Below are 25,223 nucleotides of genomic sequence, written 5' to 3' on the forward strand. Positions count from 1 at the left end.
TATAAAAAGTTGAAAGAATTTTCATGTACAAAAAAACTCGCTAATCAGACCGGGTTTTCAAAGGGTCATTCACAGTTTGCGGCATCTGTTTTGATAACGGATTAGTAGAAAGCCCACATATGGTGTAAAATGACACTTATTGGCCCTTAATCTCCTTTGTATGACGCGTTCTATTTAAGGAAGTCAATGAAAGAATACCTGCGAACGGAAGTACACATTTGCCTCTGTCAACGCTCGTGCTAGATGCGCAGAGTTCTGGAAATGTACATTGTCTGAAATAAAATTGGAAAACACGTGTCTAAATAAAATAAAAACATCACTCAAAAGTGGATTTATGTTCAAATTCGTAATTCCTCTGAAAGATATAGTGTTGTCCCACATCAGATTTTTTTTAAGTCTGTGTTTTTATAAAGTATGATAAAAATGTCAAAAATAAGTATTTATGAAGCGCATTGTGTTGTAATAGAAACGTTCAAAACATTACCTCTCTCAAATACTGTATAATTTCTTTGTTTTGATCGCAGGTAATAGGTATATCTGCGCTAAACATCAACAACAACAAAAACACCTGCACAGTTTAAATTGAAAACATACCCTCGCGAAAGGACGCATTTATTTCACTCGCTTTGATGGTGATTCTTTTGAATACAGTTAACCAAATTCTATTTTTTAACGGAATGTTACACTTTGAAGTAATTATCTCGTGTTAACATAATTATATTCTATCGTAATCATGTATAATGCTTTGAATGGAACAGTGCTCTTCAATCATACTTGCTGAAATGAGTGAATAGCATATTATGTTCAAGTAAGTTTTGAGCTGAGTTTTACTTCAGATAAAGTAACCTCTACCTCTGTGAATTGTTGTGTTATTACTTACCATCACCCGTTCCATGGACGAGCATAAATTTGCTCTTCTTAAAGTTTTCGGCATACCGAGAAACATTTGCATACTGTAAAGAAAATAAAAAAGTGTTAATTAACTTTTAGATTAAAAAATGAAAACAAAGCGAACTGTATCAAATCCTCGTTACCGTATTGAAAAAGTCTTTGTACATGCTTTTCAGAAAATAGTTCGCCTATTTTTACTAAAAATCTTAACACGAATACTTTGGACGAACTATTTTTATCTAAAGCTTTAACATTAATATTTAAACACTTATTGAATAATGAAATATGCTTATTACATTATAAGCTTCAGAGTTTTCATCTGGAAGCCCCATATACCGCAGAGCTATTTTAGATGTCTAAAATAGCTTTAATCCAAAGAATTCATTGGTCCTCTTATGGGCAATTGGACAACCTTTCAGAAGTTTACTTCAAAGAAATCTGTCCAGCCGTTTACTCACAATCGGCCGATAACCAAGCAACATTTCGAGCCCGTTTGTCAACCCGAATAAATCTTCGACAGACTTTCAAATAATATTGTTTCGTTTTTCTCCTTAATCGATAGCTCGCGTCCTATTTTTTTAAATAACGAGGCATGTCACATAATGCATGCATATGCAACCACTAGCCCCTAAAAACTAATTCCAAAAATGTATATTATATATTATTATATATTATATAAGTTACTTCCACCTGTGGAATAATGCACCGAAATTGTCACAGTCGTTTCTATAAATAACGTTACGGAACATTAATGGCTGAGTGTGCAAATTGTTGATTCCCTTCTTTTCAAATATTGGAACCAACACAAGTATGTCGCAAATTTGATGATTCACTTCTTATGATTTATTATAAACTCAAATAATAGTTGATCATAATTTGTATTCAAACATGCTATTCACTTGTTTACAACAGGCAAGGAACATAATCAAGTGTCATCATACCCCTAAACAAAGCTCTATTCCTGAGCAGAGACACGTTTGATAAAGTGATCTTAGTTGTCGCAGAGATGACAATTTGAATACTATTTGATCCTGGTGTATTTTCTACTCATCGGAACACTTACTCGTTGTTAATTGACTTATAAATAAAGTAACTCGTTGTTGTTTGACTAATAAATAAAGTAAACTCTGAACTTTCTTCTTACTTATAAACTATATTTACTAGTCTTAATTATTAGTGCGTTTTCTTAACAAACGCCCATTTTATTTCTGCTAGATGTATTTAAAGAATCATAACACGTATACGAGATTCAAGTTAAAAAGATGTAAAACTCAGTCGCAGGTTATTGTGTTGCCATGGAAACCGGACATTGGACTGCAGACCCTGCTTACCATAGTACGTCCATGCCGTGACCGGGGCGACCGACATGCCGCAGTCGAACACCTCCGAGCCGCGACCTAGCACAGAGGCGGTCAGATATCCCCCGTAAGACTGTAACATGGTTACCATTTAAGTGTTCTGTACAATGTTTCTATTTGTTAAAGTTCTTACACGAGTAAGGTTTAAAACAATAGCGCGTTTGCGTATACTATTATATTCTAGCATAATTTATGCATAATTTTTTTTCTTAGAATTATTTAAAATTTGCGGACATTTTTGTTAATAACGTAATAAGTGTACATGCGTTACATAATTTTAGACGTAAGAATACTTAACATACAATATGCGGCTAGTATTTAAGGCATTGTACATAAAGCACTTTTGATAAAATACATTGTATAAATACTTAAATTCAATGCTTTATCTGTGTGCACGAAAACGCATTTGTCAAAAGGATAGTTTTGGAAGTAAAAATATAAAAAATTAAACAAAAATTTCTCTTTTATAAAATGATTTCTGCATCGGTACTCACCCATCCCCAAATTGCCGTCCTATCCCCAATGTACTTCAGGCTATTGAAATACCTAAAGAATACATTAAGGCCTTGACACACAATCCTCATAATCTTGTATATAAGTATATGTCGTATAAGGTGACACAATTCTGTTAAGGGATGATGAACAATGGACCCATTTGAGGCCTTGTTTTTTTACAACTTGCGTTTATGTCATCTTAAAACAAGATGTTCGTTGTATGATTTTGTTTTATTTGTGTTTGATATTGTGTTGTACACAAAACATATCAAAGGGTGTTTTTATCGGTCCAAATATCTTCTACTTCAAGTTATTATTGGCTTTGATATTCTTGCTTTTTGAAAGATCATCCGAGAAAAGACATTATCAGATACACCATAGAATCTTTACCTTCCCGCAACTATAGAATCGTCCACTTCGGTGGTTCCAAGATGGCGGTAGTCAGCATGTCTCCAGGCGTCGCCCCGCCCACTCGAGCCACGTGGGTCGGCGTAGCCAATCACAATGTTGTGTGAGCTGGCCAGGTAATCTTCCCAACCTAGGGAGAAGGCTTTGGATACTTTCTGAGAGTCGGGGCCCCCATATCTATAATGAAAATCAATGTATATAAACCGTATTCTGGGAAAACGGGGTTTAATTCATTTTCGCAAACGGTCGTCTAGCATTAACATTTGCACTCCGCAAAAGCCACTCAAGTACGACACTTTCCGCTTGTATGGCATTTTTCGTTTAAAGGATGTCTTTTATAAACAAAAGTCCAGTTAAAGCGGAAAGTTTCCACTTTGATAGCAGTGTGAGGAATGCGCGCGTATACATGTATTTGGGATGACACTTTAACGCCCATGCAGTTTTCCAAGATAGAGGATAAATGATTCGTTTCCCGATACGCGCTGATAACAGATATTTTAACATACAAATCAATTGGTTAGAATTTTAAATCAATCAGGTAATGTAAACGGATATCAAGAATCCGACAGCATATGCTGTAGTGCTGTAAAACAAAGATATAATTTCAAACAAAAATTTGTCAGAGCGTGAAAAGAAATAACTTTTTTTCTTAAAGGCCAATAAACAACGTTTTGCCACTCTGAAGCGTGCTTATTCAGTATTTGTTAAATAAGTTTAACAGAAACAGCACTTCTAAACATTTTAGCAAATACACAGCGCACCATTTAATTATTTACTAGTATTTCATAATATTAACAACAGCATAGTATTTTGGTTGCTCTCGTAAAGCATATGCGCAACTATATTTGTAGTTTTTATGCAATTCATTACCATAACCCCATGATGCAAATGTGCCTCCCAAAAAAGCGTTTTGCACAAGGTCCTTAATTTTCGAATCAGCAAGATGATAATGAACACAAAACACGCTGCCCAAGTATTATTGGAATATGAATACTATTCTCTTCAGAGGAATCACAATACGATATCGGACAAAATATGCACCTATATATGGGCAGCGCTATTTGAAAAAGGAGTTTAATGCATGCGCGTAAAGTGTCGTCACATATTAGCATATGCAGTCCGCACAAGCTGTTCAGTGACGACACTGTCCGCTTTAATTTATGATATTTTCCGTATATGAACGTTTCTTCATAGCACAAATCAAGTTTAGGCGGAAAGTGTCGTGCCTGATAAGCCTGTGCGGCATGCACATGCTTAACTGGAACGACACTTTACGCACATACATTAAACCCCCTTTTCACAGAGCACGGCCAAATATTATGTACGTTCGTTCACTTACACACTAGTGAGCATGTTGTAGTGTATCACCTCGTCTTCTTTGAGAGGTTCTGGCAATAGCAGCTTCGCCCACATTGCTGCAATAAGTAGAAAATGGTTTGAAATTTCAATCATGAGACATCGACTACTAGTATCTCTGGAATATTCTGTTCAATCTATTTGAAGCAAGCATGCATTAGAAGGGATATTCACGTGACAAACAAGATGGCGACGTACATGCCGAATCGACAATTGTTCGCCGTATTATACCCTTTATTACTTCTGTTAATTGTTAAAATGCGGCTCACTCGTCAGCCATGTAGGCAAAAAAGTGATAGCATTTATATCGTTTTTATATTCGCTCTATATCTTGTGTTAACTCGCAGCGAAACATTTTAGCGGTTCACACAATTACAGCTGCCGGTAAGGAAATTCGCAGCAAGTAAAGTCAAGATAAAGAATGAATAATCATACAAAATAAACTTTAATCACATTCCTGATGATATGCCTGGAAAGTGAGTAGCGTTTAAAAAAAGTAATAAAGGGTATTAAACTGTCGATAAATAATTATATGTCTCGACATGGACGTCGTCATCTTGTTTGTCACGTAATGACCCCCTCTGATGAATGCCAAAAGAGTAATAACATGATGGCTGTTGCTAGCTTACCTCGATCTCAGTAATTTCATTGCAACTTAGCTAAGGCATATATTGCCAGATACTCATGGACATTGTAACAAAGGAACGGTTTGCATGTACACTTGCTTTATGTTACCACATCATCAGGGAACGGTTTGCATGTACACTTGCTTTATGTTATCACATCATCAGGGAACGGTTTGCATGTACACTTGCTTTATGTTATCACATCATCAGGGAACGGTTTGCATGTACACTTGCTTTATGTTATCACATCATCAGGGAACGGTTTGCATGTACACTTGCTTTATGTTATCACATCATCAGGGAACGGTTTGCATGTACACTTGCTTTATGTTATCATATCATCAGGGAACGGTTTGCATGTACACTTACTGTATGTTATCACATCATCAGACGTGTATAATCGCAATAACCTCAGCCTTATTTTAAAATTGTAAGGAAAAACTGTAACGCACAGACAAATGGTTCACGTTTTCAATACCCGTTAAATAAAACATATTTATTGAATACTTACCTGGTAAAGACTATATTTGTCGGAACAAGAGAATACTAATTAGATGAAGAGTTCAGCGAAATAACACTAGCTCGTGATTTTAAGAAACAATAGCTACCGGTAGTTAGTGTCGTGATTTTTAATGTATGTGTATCATTTTTGTTGTTAAGACAATATTAAGCTCATAAGTCGCCCCATTGGTGCAAACAGGTACCATCTGCATTCTAATTGCAATGTCACATAGTACCTTTTGCACCAAGGGGGAAGCAATATGTAGAAAAAAATGGGAAACGCAGTTATTACGAGGTATTCTCTGAGTAAAGTACATGTAATACCGGCACTTAATACTCGCCGCGACTGAGGAAAACAAGCTCCTTACGCGAAGTCGTTTTCAGAGATGAAATTCGTTTGATTATATTATATAATAATTTATGTGTGGCATACAGTTGGTATCATCCAGGGGAATGCGCAGGAACTTGGTTCTTGGAAGAGCCAACGTGGACAACTTATCAGCTGCCTCCTTGTTGTCCTCGAATGATATAACTGCAACGGCAGAAATATGAGCAATAACAACAGGGATCATCATCATCATCATCATCATCATCATCATCATCATCATCATCATCATCATCATCATCATCATCATCATCATCATTATCATCATCATCATCACCATAATCCTCATCCTCCTCATCCTCCTCCTCCTCCTCCTCCTCCTCCTCCTCCTCCTCCTCCTCCTCCTCCTCCTCCTCCTCCTCCTCCTCATCATCATCATCATCATCATCATCATCGTAATTCTCCTCCTCATTCTCTTCCTCCTGCTCCAGCATGGTGTTCTTCTGACTCAATATTATTATTATCGTCATTTTTATTGTGTCATCATCATATGTATCCTGATCGTCATATTTAATACCGACTTGCAGTTCTACGTCATCAATATCATCAACATAATCAGCATTCCCGCCATTACGACTAGTAGTATAGAAGTACATGGGTTCTATTCCATTCAGTCGGTAAAATCAATATTTGCTATGCAATATTTCGCAATAGTTCTCTCGGAATGTAATTACTTATTCGAGTACTTATATCAAAACGTCAAACTGAACGATATATTACCGGATTGCGTCGCCGTCGATCGCATAATGTAGGTAGGAACGCTAGGTCCGAGGCACGTGAGCATATAAAACTCGCCATCCGGCTTGGTTGAGAAGCTCGCGGAGACCCAGTCGCACGTGTCCGGGTCCGTGCACGAGACGCACGTGGGCTTCAAGAAATTCACGTCTCCTTCACGAGTGGACGTCCTAAGAAAAACGCGCGCAAGGTTGAGTCTTCTCAATGCTAGCATGTTTATTCCATGTTAAGACACTTATATAGCTCGTCAACATACGTTTTACATAAGAGCCATATAACATGCAGTTCGCGCTTTCAGCCTAATCTTGGAGAGTTGTATGTACCTCTATAAATAATTGATCGAAAACGCAATAATTACAATGGCTTTCGGATATCAACGATTTGAGTTTTTTTAGGCGACACGAAATTCGAATTAATTTTGCTGTTACATGATTGTTTTATAGTCAGTGTAAATGTGGGTTTAAGCAGGGAGGGGGCACTATTGCAGAATGAATAGTATACTAGTACATAGCATATACAACGTCGAACAGCTTTACCATCATTTCTGTATTATTGATTTGATAACGGCAACAATTGATTTCCCTTTTGAGCTTTCAATTATTTGTGTGGTTTTTAATTAAAAAACATGTCTATGATAAATAAATATCATTAATATCAATTTATTTTTTATACATCAATGTCTGTCATTCTTACTTGTAGACGTGCCTCGATGTAGGATCGCCAGCCCTATATGCGAGATAATATCTGAAAAATAAATTGTATAAACATTGCCCCATGCCATTTTATTCATTAAACTCGGACATATTTAACTCAAAAACGAAATACACAGCAAAGCTGCCAATATTGTTTTTGAATAAGGAAAATAACATAATTTTTACCGAGTTATCTGAAAAGATACATTATTCTTAGAACCAGCACAACCACAGACATATAAACAAAGCGTTACCAGTGATGGTTCCCTGTCTTAATAAAGTATGATATAGCAACTGATTGTGACGTAATCACGGATATACAACTTCACCACCATTTTAGAATATAACAGTTACAATTACAGAAAATGCGTCTCAATTATTTCTTCCCATGATCTCTGTTTTATATCCTCAAAGCTTTACATCGACCATTCCAGCTAGGACCCAGTCATAAAAACACGTAGATTTAATTTATTGTATAAAATGATCAGTGATTCCTGGCTTGCATACATTTTCCTTTTGATAAAGTTAATATAATATTTAATATTCCAGTTTGGAACACACTAAAATGCTTTAACGTTTTTTATACCTACATTAAGGCAGTTTTGGGGTCATATTTCTCTATTTCGATGACGTCATATTGACCGGAAGTTATAAATGTCCTCTTTCCCAGGTTATCGCTTTTTATCTTGAAATACAAAAAGACGACACAGTAAGTTGTTTCTGTAAGAAAATAAAAAAAGACAGAAAATCGCACTTAAAACTGACTTCATATTAACCTGAAATATATAGCTTAAAATACATGCTTTGTTGTCATGTATGCATGAAGACTTCTTCACATACACTTACACCGACATGCGATATTATTTTGAAATATAAATACAACACACATCGAAAAAAAAGAACCACTACAATATAAAAGCGAAAAAGAAGAAGAGCTGTCCAAACACGCTGAACGTCATTTGCATTAATAGTAATTTCGGTAATTCACCCTATATTATGGCCTACAAAAATGTTTGAAGTTTTCTATACGTAAACAGTTGCATTGGATAATTAAACTGAAAACTAAAATTAAGACATTATTACAAGAAATTCGACCAAGCGAACAAACTAGATTTCGAACTATTTACACATTTTTTGAAGAAAGGTTTGCATTCAAGGTTCATACACAAACATTACAGCATTATACCCTCATCCAAACTCAAGTAAACAAAGGAAACCTTTCTTGTAGGTAACACTTCCACCACTAGCGCCCCCCCCCCCCCCCCCCCCCCCCCTAATCTGCATGTGACCTACCGACACACAACATCGCAGGAAAATGAAATTTAAATCAAACACTAGCATTAACATTAGCTACAAAACTAGGCACGATTATGACCTTTTAACAAATTTCGCCTTCTTATAAAACATTGCATGCAAACTTTCTGGCATATACTTAAAAATAATCAAATAAGTTATAACTATGAGTAGCAATCGACATAATGCATTGACAGGGTCTTACTTTACTGAGAAAAAAATCAGTGTGCATGTGCATTAAATTTCAGCTATTCAAAATCAACAACATACAGTTGCATTGGTCTTTTTGTATTATTTGTTTTTGTGTAAGTGTTCAGTAAAGTCGTAAAACTATTCGCTGCTTACATTTACACTGTTTCCGGCGTCAACCAGGGCCACGTGCCGGAAATAACCAGCCTCGCCCTCCCGCATTGGCAGCACCGTGAAGTACCCGCTGCCGTCTTCTTTGAATACGATCGCAGACGGCTGAAACGTTATCAAATTAATTGTTACTATTGTCGTCAGTTCTAAAATATGCCAGATTTAAAAGTATTACACGTTAAAAGCTTCGTATTTGTGCAATATTTAGTGAAACTCTTTGCATTTGCGGATAATTGGTAGCACACTATTTTGCTTGCTGTAATTTGTAAAAGAGTGAATGTAAAATAATATGAAACCATCAAATATACAATACCGGTAGAGCATCTTAATCGATGATTTTCGGTATAAATGTAGCTTGATTAAAGAAAGTCACATAATTTTTGTAAAGCCTGTCCGGACAACTTACGGTTTCGCACCATCCGGAAGTGGCTAGATATCGGTAGTTCTGAAAAAGCCAGAACGAAAAAATGAACAAGTTTAACATCAGACCCTACTAACAAAATAAATTAAAGCGGCTTTCGAAACAATATGCAATCATAATAAACGTCATTTTGCGAAATTGTATGCCCGTCTAAGTTATTGTAAAAGTGTCAAGTTAATGTGCACTTATTTTGTATTCGATACTTTCAAACTGTGACCTTTAGTTCTGATATTGTTAGAGCTTTCATCGATTATCAAAATCTTCATAATATTGAACAGATAAACGTACGCGAAAACAAAATACCGTAGAGTATTTGAACAAGTACATTACCATGAACACAGGACTGAACAATTGAGCTTATTTAAACAGTTTTTTATTGGTTAAGCACGGATAAATCAATTAAGATAAAACATATTACGCGTTACAGAATCAAGAGTTCACCTTAACAGAAACATCAGCCATTTCACATACTTACATATTTTTTAAGGCCTCTGGCGGTTCTATGTTGATCGTTTTGTTCGAATGCGTGTGGAATACATGCAGAGAGAACACAGGGTTGGTTGTACCCGCCTACAAACAATAGTGCGAACTATTACTTAACTAGACTGCCGCTGCTTTCAGAGATAGACGTAAAGCTTTACCAGCTATTTAATGGCAATATAAATTGTCATCAAAAGTAAGGAATAAGTCTATAGTCAGATATATTTATCCGTTTTGTTAACATTAGCTCCCGATCACTGGACGGACCGGAAGTTGTTGTTTACATGAAGCTCCTTATTATCATTGTTGATAAGCATATTTGGTAATACTTGCTTTGAAATACAAAATTAACCCATTTTATTCGGGTTTTGATAAATATTCATTGTTTAATAAATGTATACATAAATTATAAGTATTATAATGTAATCGTGATATTGTATGCATTTACATATAATGCAATCTTATTGCATTAACTTTATCTTGGTTTTCTTTAGTACATTATAGTTCAAATAACAACAACAAACGATACTTAGCTATTTAAAAATTTAAAGTTGTAACTTTGATTTTTACTTTATTAAAATATTTCGGACTTATCCATACTTTATCAACATTAATAAATCAAACGAAAGGGAAGCATTTTACAGTTGGCAATCATGATGAGGAATTTTCACCCATAATTATTTTTGAGTCTTAAATCAAAACTGATATTAAGTTCACGAAATATTTCGAATCAACAACTGCATGAGCCAATAAAACAAGAGCAATAAAACATTACACACAAACACGACATAATGATGGTATTTGAATAAAAGGGAGATGTTTCTGAATACTTTTAAACATATATAGTATGAGTATAAAAAGTTAAACGACTATGATCAACATTCGTTAAAAGACTTAACACACCATTGAATTTTTCAATGTTTATAACCGATGTTGATTACAAATTTAAAAAATAAAAAATAAATCACTGACCCGAATTAGTTGAATGCATTTCGATGTTTTCTGGTTCGTGTATTGTATAGAATGTATTATTTACAGTTGTACGGTTGTATTGTGGAATGTTTCTCAATCCATACCTTACAGCAATGTGTGTTTTTATGAACAGACTTATGTCAGTAAAGAGCAAGAATTTATTGAAGAACGTTCCCACCTTGGGATAAAGGAGTTTCTTGTCCGTCACATATTGGTCTGTCATGGACCCGTAGTAGGTGAGGTGATAGTTCCTGACCAGCGTGTCGTTGAACGAGGCAAACAGGAAGTAGCTGCCAGTGGGCGACCACCAGAGGGCGTGGTCTTCAGAGAGGATCTCCTCTGTAGATAGTATACAGCTTCTATTTGAGTCGCGTTCTAAGAAAACTTGGCATAATGCATGTGCGCAAAGTGTCGTCCCAGAATCGCCTTTGCAGTCCGCATAAGCTAATCAGGGACGATACTTTCCGGCCTAAATTGGATTTTTGCTAAGAAGAGACTTCATTGAAACGAAAAATGTCATAAAAGCGGAAAGTGTCGTCCCTGGTTTGCACAGGCTAATCTGGGACGACACTTTACGCACATGAATTATGCCCAGTTTTCTCAGAACACGACTCGTTTGATATAAGGGCCGCGCTCTGGGAAAACCGGGCTTAATACATGAGCGTAGGGTGTCGTCATAGATTAACATGTGCAGTCAGAACAGGCTAATCAGGGCGACAATTTTGTGTTTTTATGCAATTTGGTTGTTTGAAAGAAGTCTATTGTTATCAAAAATCTAGTTTTAATCGGAAAGTATTGCCCCTGTGCAATCCACACAGGCTAACCTGGGACGATATTTTACGAACATGCATTTAGTTCAGTTTTCTCGGAGCGAGGTTTATACATTTATTGAGACATTAGCAATAGTACTGCGAGATACACGTTCGTTTCGTGTGGCACACATATCCTGGTGCAGGCAGCAAATCTTTGTTTATAAAACCTGATTCTGTCTAAGCAAAATCAAATTGCATTTAAAACGCTTATGATTTTACAGCGGCAATTAAGCAGTATGGAATTCTAAAAATTCCACATTATTTCTTATTCCTTATTCGGTTAAAAAATATGAACATTTCACATTCGTTATAAAAGCTAAACAAACATGATACAAGTTCTTCAAGATATACATAATACATGCAAATCTTATAAAAAAATCAATACCAAACCGACTGTAATTTTATTTATAAAATTGATTAATGAATAATGAATTATGAACTAGATCCCTATTTCTTATGCAAATAAACTGGCTCATTGTTTAAGTACATTAATAATAAAAAGATACGCCTGTTGAACATGTAGAATAATGAAGAGTAAATGCAACTCGAATAAATCTAGGTTAGGTATTATGATAAATGCTCGCATTCCTTCTACGCGTTTGAGATGGAATATCGTGTTCAAACCGATATTTACTTCGCATGCGCCTTTTCAGGTTTTGGTGAATTGACAACATTAAAAAAGTTGTTTCAGATTCGCAAATTTTTATTTTAGTTATGATATTTAGGAGGAAATAGTAATATCGAACATTTACCATGCTCACAAATAGCCATTATATGCATCTTTTGACGATTTAAAAACCTGAAAATTATAAAGCGTTGCAACGCGAAACGATTGAATAATTTTGAGATTTCTGTTGTTGTCGTTATATTTTGTGATACTACGAGGATGGCTTATATAAAGTATACAATACATCCCTCATTGCATGAGCACGGATGGCCGAGTGGTCTGATGGGAGACTTTTACTCCATGACTCGAGGGGTCATTGGTTCGAGCCTGTTGAGGTTACGTTGTTACGTTGTTTCTTTTTTTATATTTTATTCTCGATTTTATACTGGAGCTTTTTAGATCCAATGTTTTCATTTATCAATATACAGCATTTAATGACACACTTCAATACATGCCAAAATCTGTGAAAAGGTCCCTGAATATAAACTCAGTCAGGCACACCGTTGACGTACGTGTCTATGATAAATTGACGCTATCTGATAAATATCGCAACATCTTATGCAAAATACATCTCTTCACATAAGAACTTTGCCTTCATAGATTCAATCCGGCACGCATTTGACAAATGGTTCTTTGATAAATAAGCCCATATATGGCACGTCGCAACATCTGATGCCAAATGACATCTCTTAACACAGACCCTTCACCTTCATAGACCCAGTCAGGGACACCGTTGAAAATCTGGTCCATGACCCCTGTGTCAGTGACCCGGAACGCGTCCACGTCCTGAAGGTTCATGCTCCGACGGTAGTAGACGTCATTGTTCTGTACGAATACCTGCAACACAAGGCGGCGTGATTTTATTGTATGAGCCGCGTTCTGAGAAAACTGGGCTTAATGCATGTGCGTAAAGTGTCTTCCCAGATTAGCCTGTGCAGTCCGCACAGGCTAATCAGGGACGACACTTTCCGCTTAAATGGTATTTTTTGTTTCAAGGAAGTCCCTCCTTACCGAAATTCACGTTAAGGTGGAAAGTGTCGTCCCTGATTAGCCTGTGCGGACTGCACAGGCTAATCAGGGATGACACATTACGCACATGCATAAAGCACAGTATTCTGAGAACAAGGCTCATATAATTTCAGATAGTGAAATAACGAAAAGGTATCAGCGAAATATAATTGTTTCACTAAATTTTGGTTTCCAATTAAACGAAATGAAGACTTCTGACAATATTGTCGCCATTTCGACAGAGAAGTACCTCGACGAAAATAAAAACAACAACATTATTTTACTTAATAAACTTAAGTATATTTAGCATTTCTTTTACCCGTACGTTTGGTTAAAAAATGTATGTACAAGCGATTTGATAACATATACATGTATGTACAACATTTTACAAAGCACTATATTTTTAAGATGTGTGGAAAAAAGGTGTGCGAAATGTGTGAATAATTTGCTGGTTTTACACTTAGCCGAACCAAATAATCGCATATCCCATAACGCATTTAACAAATCTGCAGTATTTTTCGTGGAACTTATTCTATCCTTTTTTAAGTCTAATAATGGGTTGGTGAGTACAGGCGATAGCAACACATGCGAAAGACAAACTATTTTTCAGGACATGAAGTCCGATCACTTTTTAAATTTACCGGACCTCACGTGACTTTACCGGACCTTGTTCTTTTTTAATTAAACAATGGAACATATTTTATAGAGTTTAATGGTATCATTACAACGTTGCAGTTATTAGTATTATCTCACTTGAAGTTTGTTATGTCACCAGCAAATATAGCAAGCTCGTTTTTTTAATATATTCCTTGTTGTGTTATATTTTTTTATCAAAAACAAAGTTTAATATATTGTTTGTAGGACAACAGAACCGACAGTATCGAGAATTATACAGGACCACAGCAAATTGTATCGGGAATGCCCGAGGTCCGACGTCGTTCGATTGCTTGCAGATACTAGGGTATCCCAGAGTGCTCGATAAAATGCAAGACACATATGCACACGTGCAGATGGAATGCTTACCAAACCGTCATATGTGGGTGACCAAGACACGTACTGGAACTCAGTGCCGTTTGGACCCTGAAGTGAGCTCTCATTTCTGAAATGGTGCGTACGCTGATGTTATTCAAAACGTGTTGATAATATTATTTAAAACATAAAAGAGTAAGAACACGCAGTAACTGGAGTTTCTGTGATGAACCGAACCGTTTGAAGATACAAGGGAAACTATTGGGCGCGGAAAATCGGGAGTTATTTAAAAAAAAGCCATTTAAAGGAACTGCCCTATTACGCATGCGCACAATCAATAAAGAAACTGTACCAAAATTCTCATTTACAAAGGACATTTGTGTAGGCGTGAGTTCGAATCCCGTTGTAGGTATTATATAATTATTAAGGTATGTGCTGGCATTGCATACTATATTTTATCTTAAAGATCTTATGAAATATGAAATAATCAGTTGGTAAATATCTGTACTTACAGATGAACTATGAACTGTCTTAACACATATACGGGGAAATACAATCAACTTGACCTATAAATAATCACTATCTTACCTATTCTGAAGGTTAACGACTTTATATTTTGCCTGCGTCGAGTGTCTGTAAATCTGAGAAATGAACGGAAATTATTTGATAATTCGACAGATAAATTCATTTTTAGTTCCGTGGCCAAATTGTGTAAAACTGTAGTGCGTTTTTGCTTTGTTAACAATGTACTTGTAACCACTGACGACGCTTTAAATGCACATATGGAATACGACTGTTAATTGTTAGCTTATTAAAATAATAATAATTACAAAAATATTATCATATATATTGTATAACATATTTTTATATAATACAATCCAGAGATGATGTGTATTATAGAACTGTATAATATGTATAATGGTCAAACCATTGTTTATAATGAATTACAAATGTTTCGCGCCAAAGCCTAAATATTATCTTCAAGTATCTACTTGTAAAACTAGGCTCAATGCATGTGCGTAAAGGGATGTCACAGATTAGTATTTGCAGTGTGAACAGGCTTATTTTTAACCACAATTTTCCTCTTGATGGGTTTTCGTTTAGAATAGACTTCCTTTAAGTAAAAATATCAATAACACCGGACAGTTCCGTCCCGTATTGGCCTGCGCAAAGTGCACAGGCTAATATGGGGTGCCACCACTTTACCCAGGCGCATTTAGTCCGTTGACCGAGAATGTGGCTCACATAAGCAAGTGACCGGACCGAGTAATCTTACCGCTTGAACATCATACGCAAGCAGCGCAAAGTTTTCATCCGGAGATATCATATACGTGGAGGTATCAAGTTCTTTCTGAAAATAACAACAACACACACAACATTCACGATTGAATCAAATTGACATGTTGTTTTTATAATCCAAATATACCAACGGCAGTTGTAAAAATATTATATATATATGAGGCTATGAAACAATTGTTTGTGTTCTTTTAACGATCCTATCGTGAACACCGAAGTCATGGACCAGACACAAACATTTACTCTCAAAATATTATGAATTAAACATACAGTCCGACGTCTCATTATGCATCCACAGCCACAAACACACCCACACATTAAAATACATGAACATACGGAAAGGGATTTTATTTAATGCTTTCCGTTAGTTTATAGAGAAATATCAGTGAAATAAAACTGGTATTTCACTCTTTTAAATAACGAAAAATAACAGTGAAAAAGATCGATATTATTCACTGTTTTACTGTGAAATGACGTCATTCCACAAAATAACGTCATAAATCCAGTTAAACTCTTTTACAATGTAAATTAAAGGTGAAATAAGCATAAAATAAAAAGAAAATTTGTTGGATTCGATGGAATATCGATTTTAATTCACTCCTGATCATAAAAAATATATATTTCCACTCGTGGCTGCGCCACTCGTGAAAATATTATGTTATATGATCACTCCTGAAATTAAATCGATATTCTATCGAATCCAACACATATCTTCTATATTACTATATGCTACTCAGCCATTATCAAAGCGATTGTATAACAATTCACCGACGATATTGTTCATATTTCGAGTGTGTTAGTGTTTATGTAGTTGCAGGCGTAGTTGTACACACTAGTATAATCTGAAAAGACGCACACCTTACTTCCGTTCGGATAACTAAGTAGTATTTATTGCATTTCAATAGAATAGAGCAGTGCTGTCTTGGTAGACCACTGGGGGCTGACGAGGTCAAAGCGTAGTCCGTTTCGCTACGACGTCGGGTATATGTTTTACTACGAAAACATGGTGTAAATACACTACTTTATCAGGCGAGTTTCATATTTTCTGGTGTTTATGGATTAGAGAACGGAACATCCAGTAATGGTAGGTACTTATTTTCAATAACAAACTAATAACAAATGCGCGTAGTTGCAACCTTTAAGTTTATTTTGATTTAAAATCGAATTATTTTGATTTGAAGCAATGCATAAGGTGGTTATTCTGTTAAAATAGCCAATAACGGTAACTTAAATTAAATAAAACTACATTTTACTTTGATTCAGTGTACATTACACATTTTAAAGTACAAAACAGGTTACGAACAAATTTTTTAATTATTCAAATGCTTTGTTTCGAAGGAAATTACAAGTCGCTTTATGTAAAGGTTTCGCACAGAGTACGTATTGGTTGCGCAACGAAGTACAAATATAATGTATAGGTTGCTCAATGAAGTTTCTGTATCCATTTCAGGACATATCACATGCAGTTTGCAGTTACTGCAGACAGCCATTTCCCAGTGCAAAAGATGCCGTGCTTCACTGTGCGCATGAACATCCAAACGAAAAGGTTGAACCTGGTGAAAGCCTGCAGAGTCCCGGCAGAGCCCAGGTAAACCGTCACTACGCCGGCACTCACCGGGGTTATACCGGCATCAGACCCCGGCAGAGCTGCGGCAACGCCCCGGATTAACCGGGGACAACCGGGGCTCCACCGGGAAAGTATTCAAATGTTTAATACCTCCGGGATGAACCAGGAGTTACCGGGAAGGACCGGCAATAACCGGCTTGGCACTGGAAACAACCGAGACTGCACCGGGAACAACCGGGACGGTACCGTCAGAGCACCGGTTTACTTATGTAATGTAGCTATAAAGGGACTCTGCCGGCATTCACCGGGGCTCCACCGGGGCGTTGCCGTAGCTCTGCCGGGGTGTGTTTGGGCCCCGGTGGAGCTAAAGTGCCGTCCCGGTTGTTCCCGGTACAGTCCCGGTTGTTCCAGGTGCCACGCATGTCGTTGCCGGTCCTACCCGTGACTCCCGGTTCATCCCGGAGGTATTAACCATTTTAATACTTTCCCGGTGGAGCCCCGGTCGTCCACGGTTCATCCCGGTGGAGCACCGGTTCATCCCGGTAGGGCCCCGGTTCATCCCGGTAGATGCCTGATCACGCACTGGGGCTCCGCCGGCATCATAGTGAGACTGGGCCTTAACCGCATTGTAACACGAGGTAAATTTACCGGCCGTCATGTACGCAGTTAACAATAACCTGTGACAGAAACCCACTGCCACACCTTTACTACAATATATTGATTATGCAATTGCGGATTTGTGCCATTGGGGTCCTACTTTCCACACCTTACGGCTGTTACAGGTGTGGATTTTACAGGTACAATCATGTATACGAACATGAAATTCACCTCAAAATTAGTTGACGATAACCGATTTTCAAGAAAATCGCTTTGATATATACAATGTAAAAATCAAAATCCGTATGAGATAAATAATGATCGAAGTTGGGACATGGGATTTACTTTGACATAAGCAGAGTTTCGAGATAAGCGAGTTGGGGATATTCGAGAATCGAATGTCATTTGATAGAGTACCGTATGCTGAAAACCTATCGTCGGTCTCTATCAAAATGAACGTATAAGGGATTGTCAAAAGGTGAAGATGCGTCATTTTTATTGAGACCGTCGACATTAGGTTCTCGACTCTCAACTGTCATCTTATATATGGATTTTCGATTTTAATCGTTTCCTTTGGCCTAGTCGTGAATGTAATCATATCATAATAATGTGCATTACCATGTCGACTGTGCGCTTCGGATCATGTTGTGCCGTTGTTACTACCTCTGTCTCAAAGGAAATATCCAGCCACTCCATGACTCTGTATTAATTTTTTTTCTCTTTATTTTGCCTTTGAGAGATAACCAATACGTCTTCTGTGAGAAACGCATGCACGCTAAAGCGTTGTCGTAGCGAGGCATATACGTATACTGTCAGAGACATGATCATGCCTTATAATAATATTTAGCCTTTATTTCTGATAACTGGGTCACCCTACAAATTTCTAAACACACCAGTGGCTTAACAATACATATATCAATATGGAAATTGTACAATTGTGTCAATTAAACACAGTTGTAAACCTTAATTGCATTTTTTAAAGTGAAACTTGACTTCGGTTTGATAAATCAGCGGTATATTTCATGTTTAACCGCATAAACCAGACACATCTTGGATTATAATTTGATGTAACAGACCTATGAAATGACATTGTGCTTAAATTCAGAGTTTTGTTATTACAAAATCATAATCTTACATGTTTTAAACACAATGTTCGACTAATCCGTTCTCGATGTCATGTGTTTTTAAACAATGTTTTCGTAGTAAAACATATACTCGACGTCGTAGCGAAACGGACTACGCTTTGACCTCGTCAGCCCCCAGTGTAGACGTTCGAAGAAAAAACAGCCGAAACTGTGCAATTGTGTTCTCTCATCTCTTAACTTGCAGACATGATTAATTGCGTACTTGTGAATATAATCAAGCACTGCCATGTTGCAAATCATTTGTTTACTTACAAACGTCGAGTTGTCCATGATTGCTGCAGAAGTGTTTGTTGAGCAATTGTAACGTATTACGGCGCCGTCTTCATTTCTGTAGTAAATGGCGTCGGAATCTTGGAAATCATGTACACATAATTAGCTCATAGATTACAATAGTACGGAACAGACAAGCGGGCGGACTAGACCAAACCCATAGTTTCAACACATGGATAACCAATAATCACTCATGCACATCATACTCATGCAAGTCTTCATTTTAAAGAAATTCGAGAGAAGCTTGAAAACTCAAGACTCTTTATGCTAAGCCTGTTAGGCAAATAAAACCAATTATATTCGCGTCACAACGGATCGGCGTCCTAACGACGACCAAATAAAGTCAATTTATTGAAAACGCCGATAGACATAGTAGTGAGAAAGTTAATGTTTTTCTATCTAACAAATCAAACCATCACACCGATGTCCAGCTATCTGATTTATTCGCGTGTACGCGACGCTCTCAGCACGTCGTGAGCATGTTTAGCCACCTTTATTAAATCGGGCATTCTTGCTAATTTTTTTAGAGCGATGGAATACAAACACGAGGATCGCGGTTGCGATTCACGTCCCGGTCGCATTAATTGCGTTGGTTATGGTCATTCAATCCTTTATTCAATTCTCACCATCCCTCTGATTACAAATATGGCAATATTCAGTTACTGGCATAATTATGTTCACTTAGTACTTACTATTAAGCCAGCTGACCCCGGAATAGTGTGTTGGTAAACTGACCGCCGCGATTTTAATGAACCATTGTTGGATACGGAACAGATTAAGAACATTCATGTCACGGTAATCATATATTTTAAGTAACTACGGTTTACCTGTATATACAGTATACCTGGTATTTATTATAAAACTTATTACATTTGATTGTGATATACATACATATTGTGTTATTCAAAATGTTAAAGTATGTGTCCTTGTTTTACGAGGATGAACTTACATTTAACAATGAGTTTCGTTTATTTAATGCGTATTTTATAAAAAGAGATATTTTTATTAATTTGGATTAGTTATCAATGCCCGTTATCAATACGGAGAAAACAGGTTGCGGGATCACGTGACTTTTTGGGGTTCCACCTTTTTACTTTTTACGGATTGAAACGACGTTTAGTGGTGCCTTACCTCCCGTTCACACATAGACGCCGCTACTGCTACGATCAAAGCGTATCCGAAAACGTGACCGATCGTGACAAATCGCAGGACAAACGTAGTGGAGTCTTAATAAGCGCAGTATGATCACGGTAGAGTCTTCATGATCGGAGAGCTCTACGCTCTCGCAAAGCTTATTTTGAACATGCTCAAAACAAGCGTAACGGGATCGTGGCCAACAAGAAACAAGAAGAAAAGTAAATTAAGTCGAAATAAAGATCATCATTTGCCAAATTGCTCGATTTAGACTCCGATCGGCATCGATCCGCCCCGATCCAAACATTTAGACCGTGGCTTGATCATCCCGGGATGATCGTCGTAAAGTCGCAGCTCTGTGAGAACGGGGAATTAATTAAAACCTTCGGAACTCCTGAAGACGTTTCTTAAATCGTCGTAAATGAAATACATTACCATTATTTATTTACATGTGTAGGGTCGTTCTGCTTTTCATTAAATGCAACCAATCAAATGTGTGTTTTTATCACGTGATATCAATTAATTTGAAACGTAGTATATCGTCATCAAAACGGAATTGTATTCATAAAACAGAAATGAGAGCGAGTAAGCTTGCTTTAATATCGTTTCAGGTAAATAAAATCGTTATCAAACGACGTTTTTAATCCTACTTTTTCATGGAGATTTTAAATGGGGGTTATTTTTTCCACTTTATGGGCGATATAATCACTTTAATCGCGCTGGCGCACGACCTTGTATATAAGACGCCGAAGTCGCCTAATGTCGCGCATAGCGCTCTTAGGAACACAACAACGCTTTCCCATTCTTTTTTCTTTTCCGTAAAGTTCAATCGTCCTCACAATTATTACATGCGATATTTATATGAAATAGACATATCCTGGAATGAACTTTAGTGACACATTAATACTTTTTTGTTTAATCATACACCGTATATTCAATTATAATTTAAATATAACTACATTGTTGATACATTTTTAGTGTTGTGTGTTTCGAGGGATTAGTGTTGTCTTACAACAACGGGCGCAATACGGTATTCATCTACTAATTTTGAAAAATGTGACAGAAATGTATATTAACGTTTTCCACAAAACTGTAGCCTCTGAACAAGAAGAAATCACAATAGAAAACAAAATCGACAAGGTTTATGACGATTTACAAAGCTCTCCATTGTCGACCACACCAAAGTCGTTTTATTGCGCTAGCGATTAAGGATCATTTCTATACATCTGTCGTTGTGTAAACAGTTATGTTTCACCTCAATAAGTCATAAATTAACACATGTTTAACAATCTCGAACAGACACTTGGCTACGTCGTAAATTTCTCACCTAATAGTTGTTGAACACACAGCTTTGACAAATGAATTGATGTTTTGCGGTATCGTTAACATACATTGCGGCCCGATGGAAATGTGATGACCGCAAAATGATTCTGGTCGTTTCTAATCATAGGCGACATTCAATACAGTTGTAATCATATCCGTAACTTAGTTTAACTTTAATCGCGGACATTGACTATTGACAAATTAAGCACTACATATGTGTTCTATTTTGCTTACTAATCCAAACAGAATTATTTAAGCCGCTATTAGTTACGAAGTTGCAAACGTCGCAAACTTGTCGTAGAAAGGCCCTGATATCATCGTACAATCATGTTATTTGTATCAAGACATTTACTGACAGATTGTCAACAATAATAGAAGTACAAAACCGTTGATTGGTCTTTTAGATGGCGACACGCATATTTATTTTCCAAATTATGGAATACGGTCACACATGTACCATTTTCTTAGTTTCTTATTTGCAACACTTTTTCGACACGTACGTTAAGTTAAATTGATACTTCAAAATAAACGAGATGCTGTTTTTGGCAATCATTTTATGAAAAAAATAACTAAAGGTTTACTTTAAACATTTATTCTGCACTTTAGAGTAACACAATATATTCGTTCGTATCGATATGTTAATACCTATTGCTTATCTAACTGATTTAAAACATATTTCTTCCGTTTTGTATAATTAAAATTTAACCTTTATCTTAATGCGTTGTCTGGTGTGAACTAACCATACGTCATATTTAACTGAGTTCACCAATTTTGTTTAAAAGTTTACTCAATGACCTCCGACATTGTGCGAACATCTTAGTGTACAAATGCATTACTTTCAATAATGAAACGATTTGCTTGGATATTATATTTTAGCAATGGTCGGAAAATATGGATACCTTAATTGCCGATCAGGTCATGTGAATTCCTTTTCAAAACTGAATATACATACATCAATGATCGATAATGACTTTAATGTTTGTATTTTGAGTACATTTTGTTTCAGCAAGTTGACGTTCACACGTTACACAAACGATGCGTTGTAAGGTAACAACCAGTGAGACCGGAAAATACATATGAGCTTCGCTTTGGGAAAACTGGGCTTAATGCATGTGCGTAGATTGTCGACACATATAAGCCAATGCAGTCTGTACGTGATAATCAGGGACGACACTTTCCGCTTGTGTGAAACATTACGTGTAAATGAATCCGCTCCCTCGCGAAAATTATTTAAAGGCGGAAAATATATTCCACGATTAGCCTTTGCAGACCTCACAGTCTGGGACGACACTTGACGCACATGCATTAAACCCTTTTTTCTCGAACGGAGCTTTTATAAATAACAGATAGTCCATCTGTCACATAATTCTATTATAATTTATTATTCAACCAGTGTCAATATCGCAGAAGCTCTTAAAGTGTCTTACCTGTTACCCATTTGAAAGAAAAGCTTTTTGGAGCAAATTTTTTCTTTATGAAGTCTTCGAATGTGAACTTTGGTTTCGGCGGTTCATCGCTTTTTCCTGTATTAGAACACACACAGACACTCAAAAACACATGATTATAGCTGAAAATATCGAAATAGTTCTCGTGTTATCATGCACATATCATAATGCAGATGTTCGTCCATTGTGTCGTTGCGTTCATTATATGAGCCGCGTTCTGCGAAAACTGGGCATAATGAATGTGCGTAAAGTGTCGTCCCAGATTAGCCTGTGCAGTCCGCACAGGCTAATCAGAGACGACACTACCCGCCTTAATTGGATTTTTTTAGATAAGAAGATACTTTATTTAAACAGAAAATATCATACAAGCGGAATGTGTCGTCACTGATTAGCCTGTGTGGACTGCACAGGCTAATCTGCGACGACACTTTACACACATACATTATGCCCAGTTTTCTCAGAACGCGACTCATATTGCTGTCGACCTTTCTGTTAACTATCTAGAGGACTAATTTAATATAGACTCCGATGTTGTTTGGCGACGAGTCTTCATTGATATGATATTATACAAAATTTATGATCATATCAGGGGAAAACAAACTATATTCATTTTAAGCGATAAAACTCTAACATTATGCCCGGACCATGAGAAACATTTGTCTTTATATTGTATATATTTGAGTTCCATTTAGCTTTTATCACTAGTAATTTTTTTCTTTCGTATAAATAATTGTATTTAGGCTTTCAATGTGGTAACAACAAGTTACTGACATCCGTTTAGATATTCATTATGTTGTATTATGTTTTCTGGCAGGTGACGTGTGAGTTATGCAATGCCTTGCTTTTTTCTCCGATATTTAGATATTCCGCACATGTAAAACGAGAATTTCATAGCTATGACGTGCGCACGTCATAGAAATAGTTAAATAATATAACATAGGACATATTTTATTTAACTATTTCTATGACGTGCGCACGTAGTCATAACTATTGCGTGCGCACGCCATAACTATGAAGTGCGCACGTCATAGAAATAGTTAAATAAAATATTTTTTATGTCCCATTTATGCCGCCGTAAGAATTAGGATTAGAAAGAGACTATTATCATACATGCGTTTCGTGCCATACCTAGCAAACAGTGTATTGAAATCAAAATGTAATGTATATGCTTCACTTATAGCACAGCAAGATGCCGTATTCAAAATCGTCCTTTATTTTGTCAATCCTCGCGGTAGGTCTGATTATTGTGTCTAATTATCGCTTCATATCCAGCAACTGAGAAAAGTTATATGCATCGTATAAAACTTGGTATAATAATGATAGCACTTATATGATACTATCTGTTGAAATGCGAATTAAATTCAAAAACAAAATAAATTATCTCGTCCAAGGGGCTCATTAAATGAAATTGTCCAGTGAAAGACTTCATGAACCATTTGTTAAACAAAGATTACCAAGTGTCACTATGTTTTCACTCACTTAGAGTGGGTGACTATCTACGTGTTATGCTATTATCTCTCACTCGGAGTGGAGAGACTAAATACGTGCTAAGCTGTTATCACTCACTTGAAATGGAAATACTAACTACTTGTTATGTTTTTATCACTCACTTGGAGTAAGGAGGATGACGGTGGTGATGATCAGGGCACACACAATGATAATAACAACCAGGGCGATCACTATGCCCTTCCAATTTCTCTTCTGTACTGTGTGACCTACAAGCTCCTGAAATGAGAAATAAGGGTGTCAGCTATACACGTGAGTTTAAGTGTTCAATTTAGTCTTATTTATCTTCGCCGCAATTAAGCAATAATAATCAATTTTTAAATATGATCATGGCAGAAATCTTTCAATAACTGTTTTTGAAGAACATTGGTCAACATAATAAAAATGATAACACAAACAAAAGGTGTTTGTAAATGTTCTTAATGCGGGTTCAGAAATGAACTACCGAACATCGGAATAAGGTAAAAACAAGTTCTTAGTTTTCACGTTACCGACCGGCTGTAATGTTTGG

General features: G+C 36.5%; 1 protein-coding gene across 1 annotated transcript in view; it reads right to left on the reverse strand.

Moving 5' to 3' along the window:
* LOC127849214 (dipeptidyl peptidase 4-like) overlaps positions 1 to 25,223 on the reverse strand; it is a 32,668-nt gene that overhangs the window by 3,323 nt on the left and 4,122 nt on the right. The window contains exons 3-24 of the mRNA XM_052381934.1: positions 24,817 to 24,931; positions 23,189 to 23,284; positions 19,287 to 19,384; positions 15,706 to 15,780; positions 15,018 to 15,070; positions 14,484 to 14,559; positions 13,160 to 13,289; positions 11,152 to 11,312; positions 9,997 to 10,091; positions 9,852 to 9,864; positions 9,507 to 9,545; positions 9,086 to 9,205; positions 8,038 to 8,132; positions 7,449 to 7,499; positions 6,741 to 6,925; positions 6,069 to 6,167; positions 4,492 to 4,567; positions 3,135 to 3,329; positions 2,744 to 2,795; positions 2,223 to 2,322; positions 881 to 953; positions 199 to 272 (exon numbers count right to left, since the gene is read on the reverse strand). Of these exons, the coding sequence (XP_052237894.1) occupies positions 919 to 953; positions 2,223 to 2,322; positions 2,744 to 2,795; positions 3,135 to 3,329; positions 4,492 to 4,567; positions 6,069 to 6,167; positions 6,741 to 6,925; positions 7,449 to 7,499; positions 8,038 to 8,132; positions 9,086 to 9,205; positions 9,507 to 9,545; positions 9,852 to 9,864; positions 9,997 to 10,091; positions 11,152 to 11,312; positions 13,160 to 13,289; positions 14,484 to 14,559; positions 15,018 to 15,070; positions 15,706 to 15,780; positions 19,287 to 19,384; positions 23,189 to 23,284; positions 24,817 to 24,931 (1,959 nt within the window). The 3' untranslated portion in view covers positions 199 to 272; positions 881 to 918. The remainder of the gene's footprint in view (positions 1 to 198; positions 273 to 880; positions 954 to 2,222; positions 2,323 to 2,743; positions 2,796 to 3,134; positions 3,330 to 4,491; positions 4,568 to 6,068; positions 6,168 to 6,740; positions 6,926 to 7,448; positions 7,500 to 8,037; positions 8,133 to 9,085; positions 9,206 to 9,506; positions 9,546 to 9,851; positions 9,865 to 9,996; positions 10,092 to 11,151; positions 11,313 to 13,159; positions 13,290 to 14,483; positions 14,560 to 15,017; positions 15,071 to 15,705; positions 15,781 to 19,286; positions 19,385 to 23,188; positions 23,285 to 24,816; positions 24,932 to 25,223) is intronic.

Source organism: Dreissena polymorpha, chromosome 10 (genome assembly GCF_020536995.1).
Source record: "Dreissena polymorpha isolate Duluth1 chromosome 10, UMN_Dpol_1.0, whole genome shotgun sequence".
NCBI lineage: Eukaryota > Metazoa > Mollusca > Bivalvia > Myida > Dreissenidae > Dreissena > Dreissena polymorpha.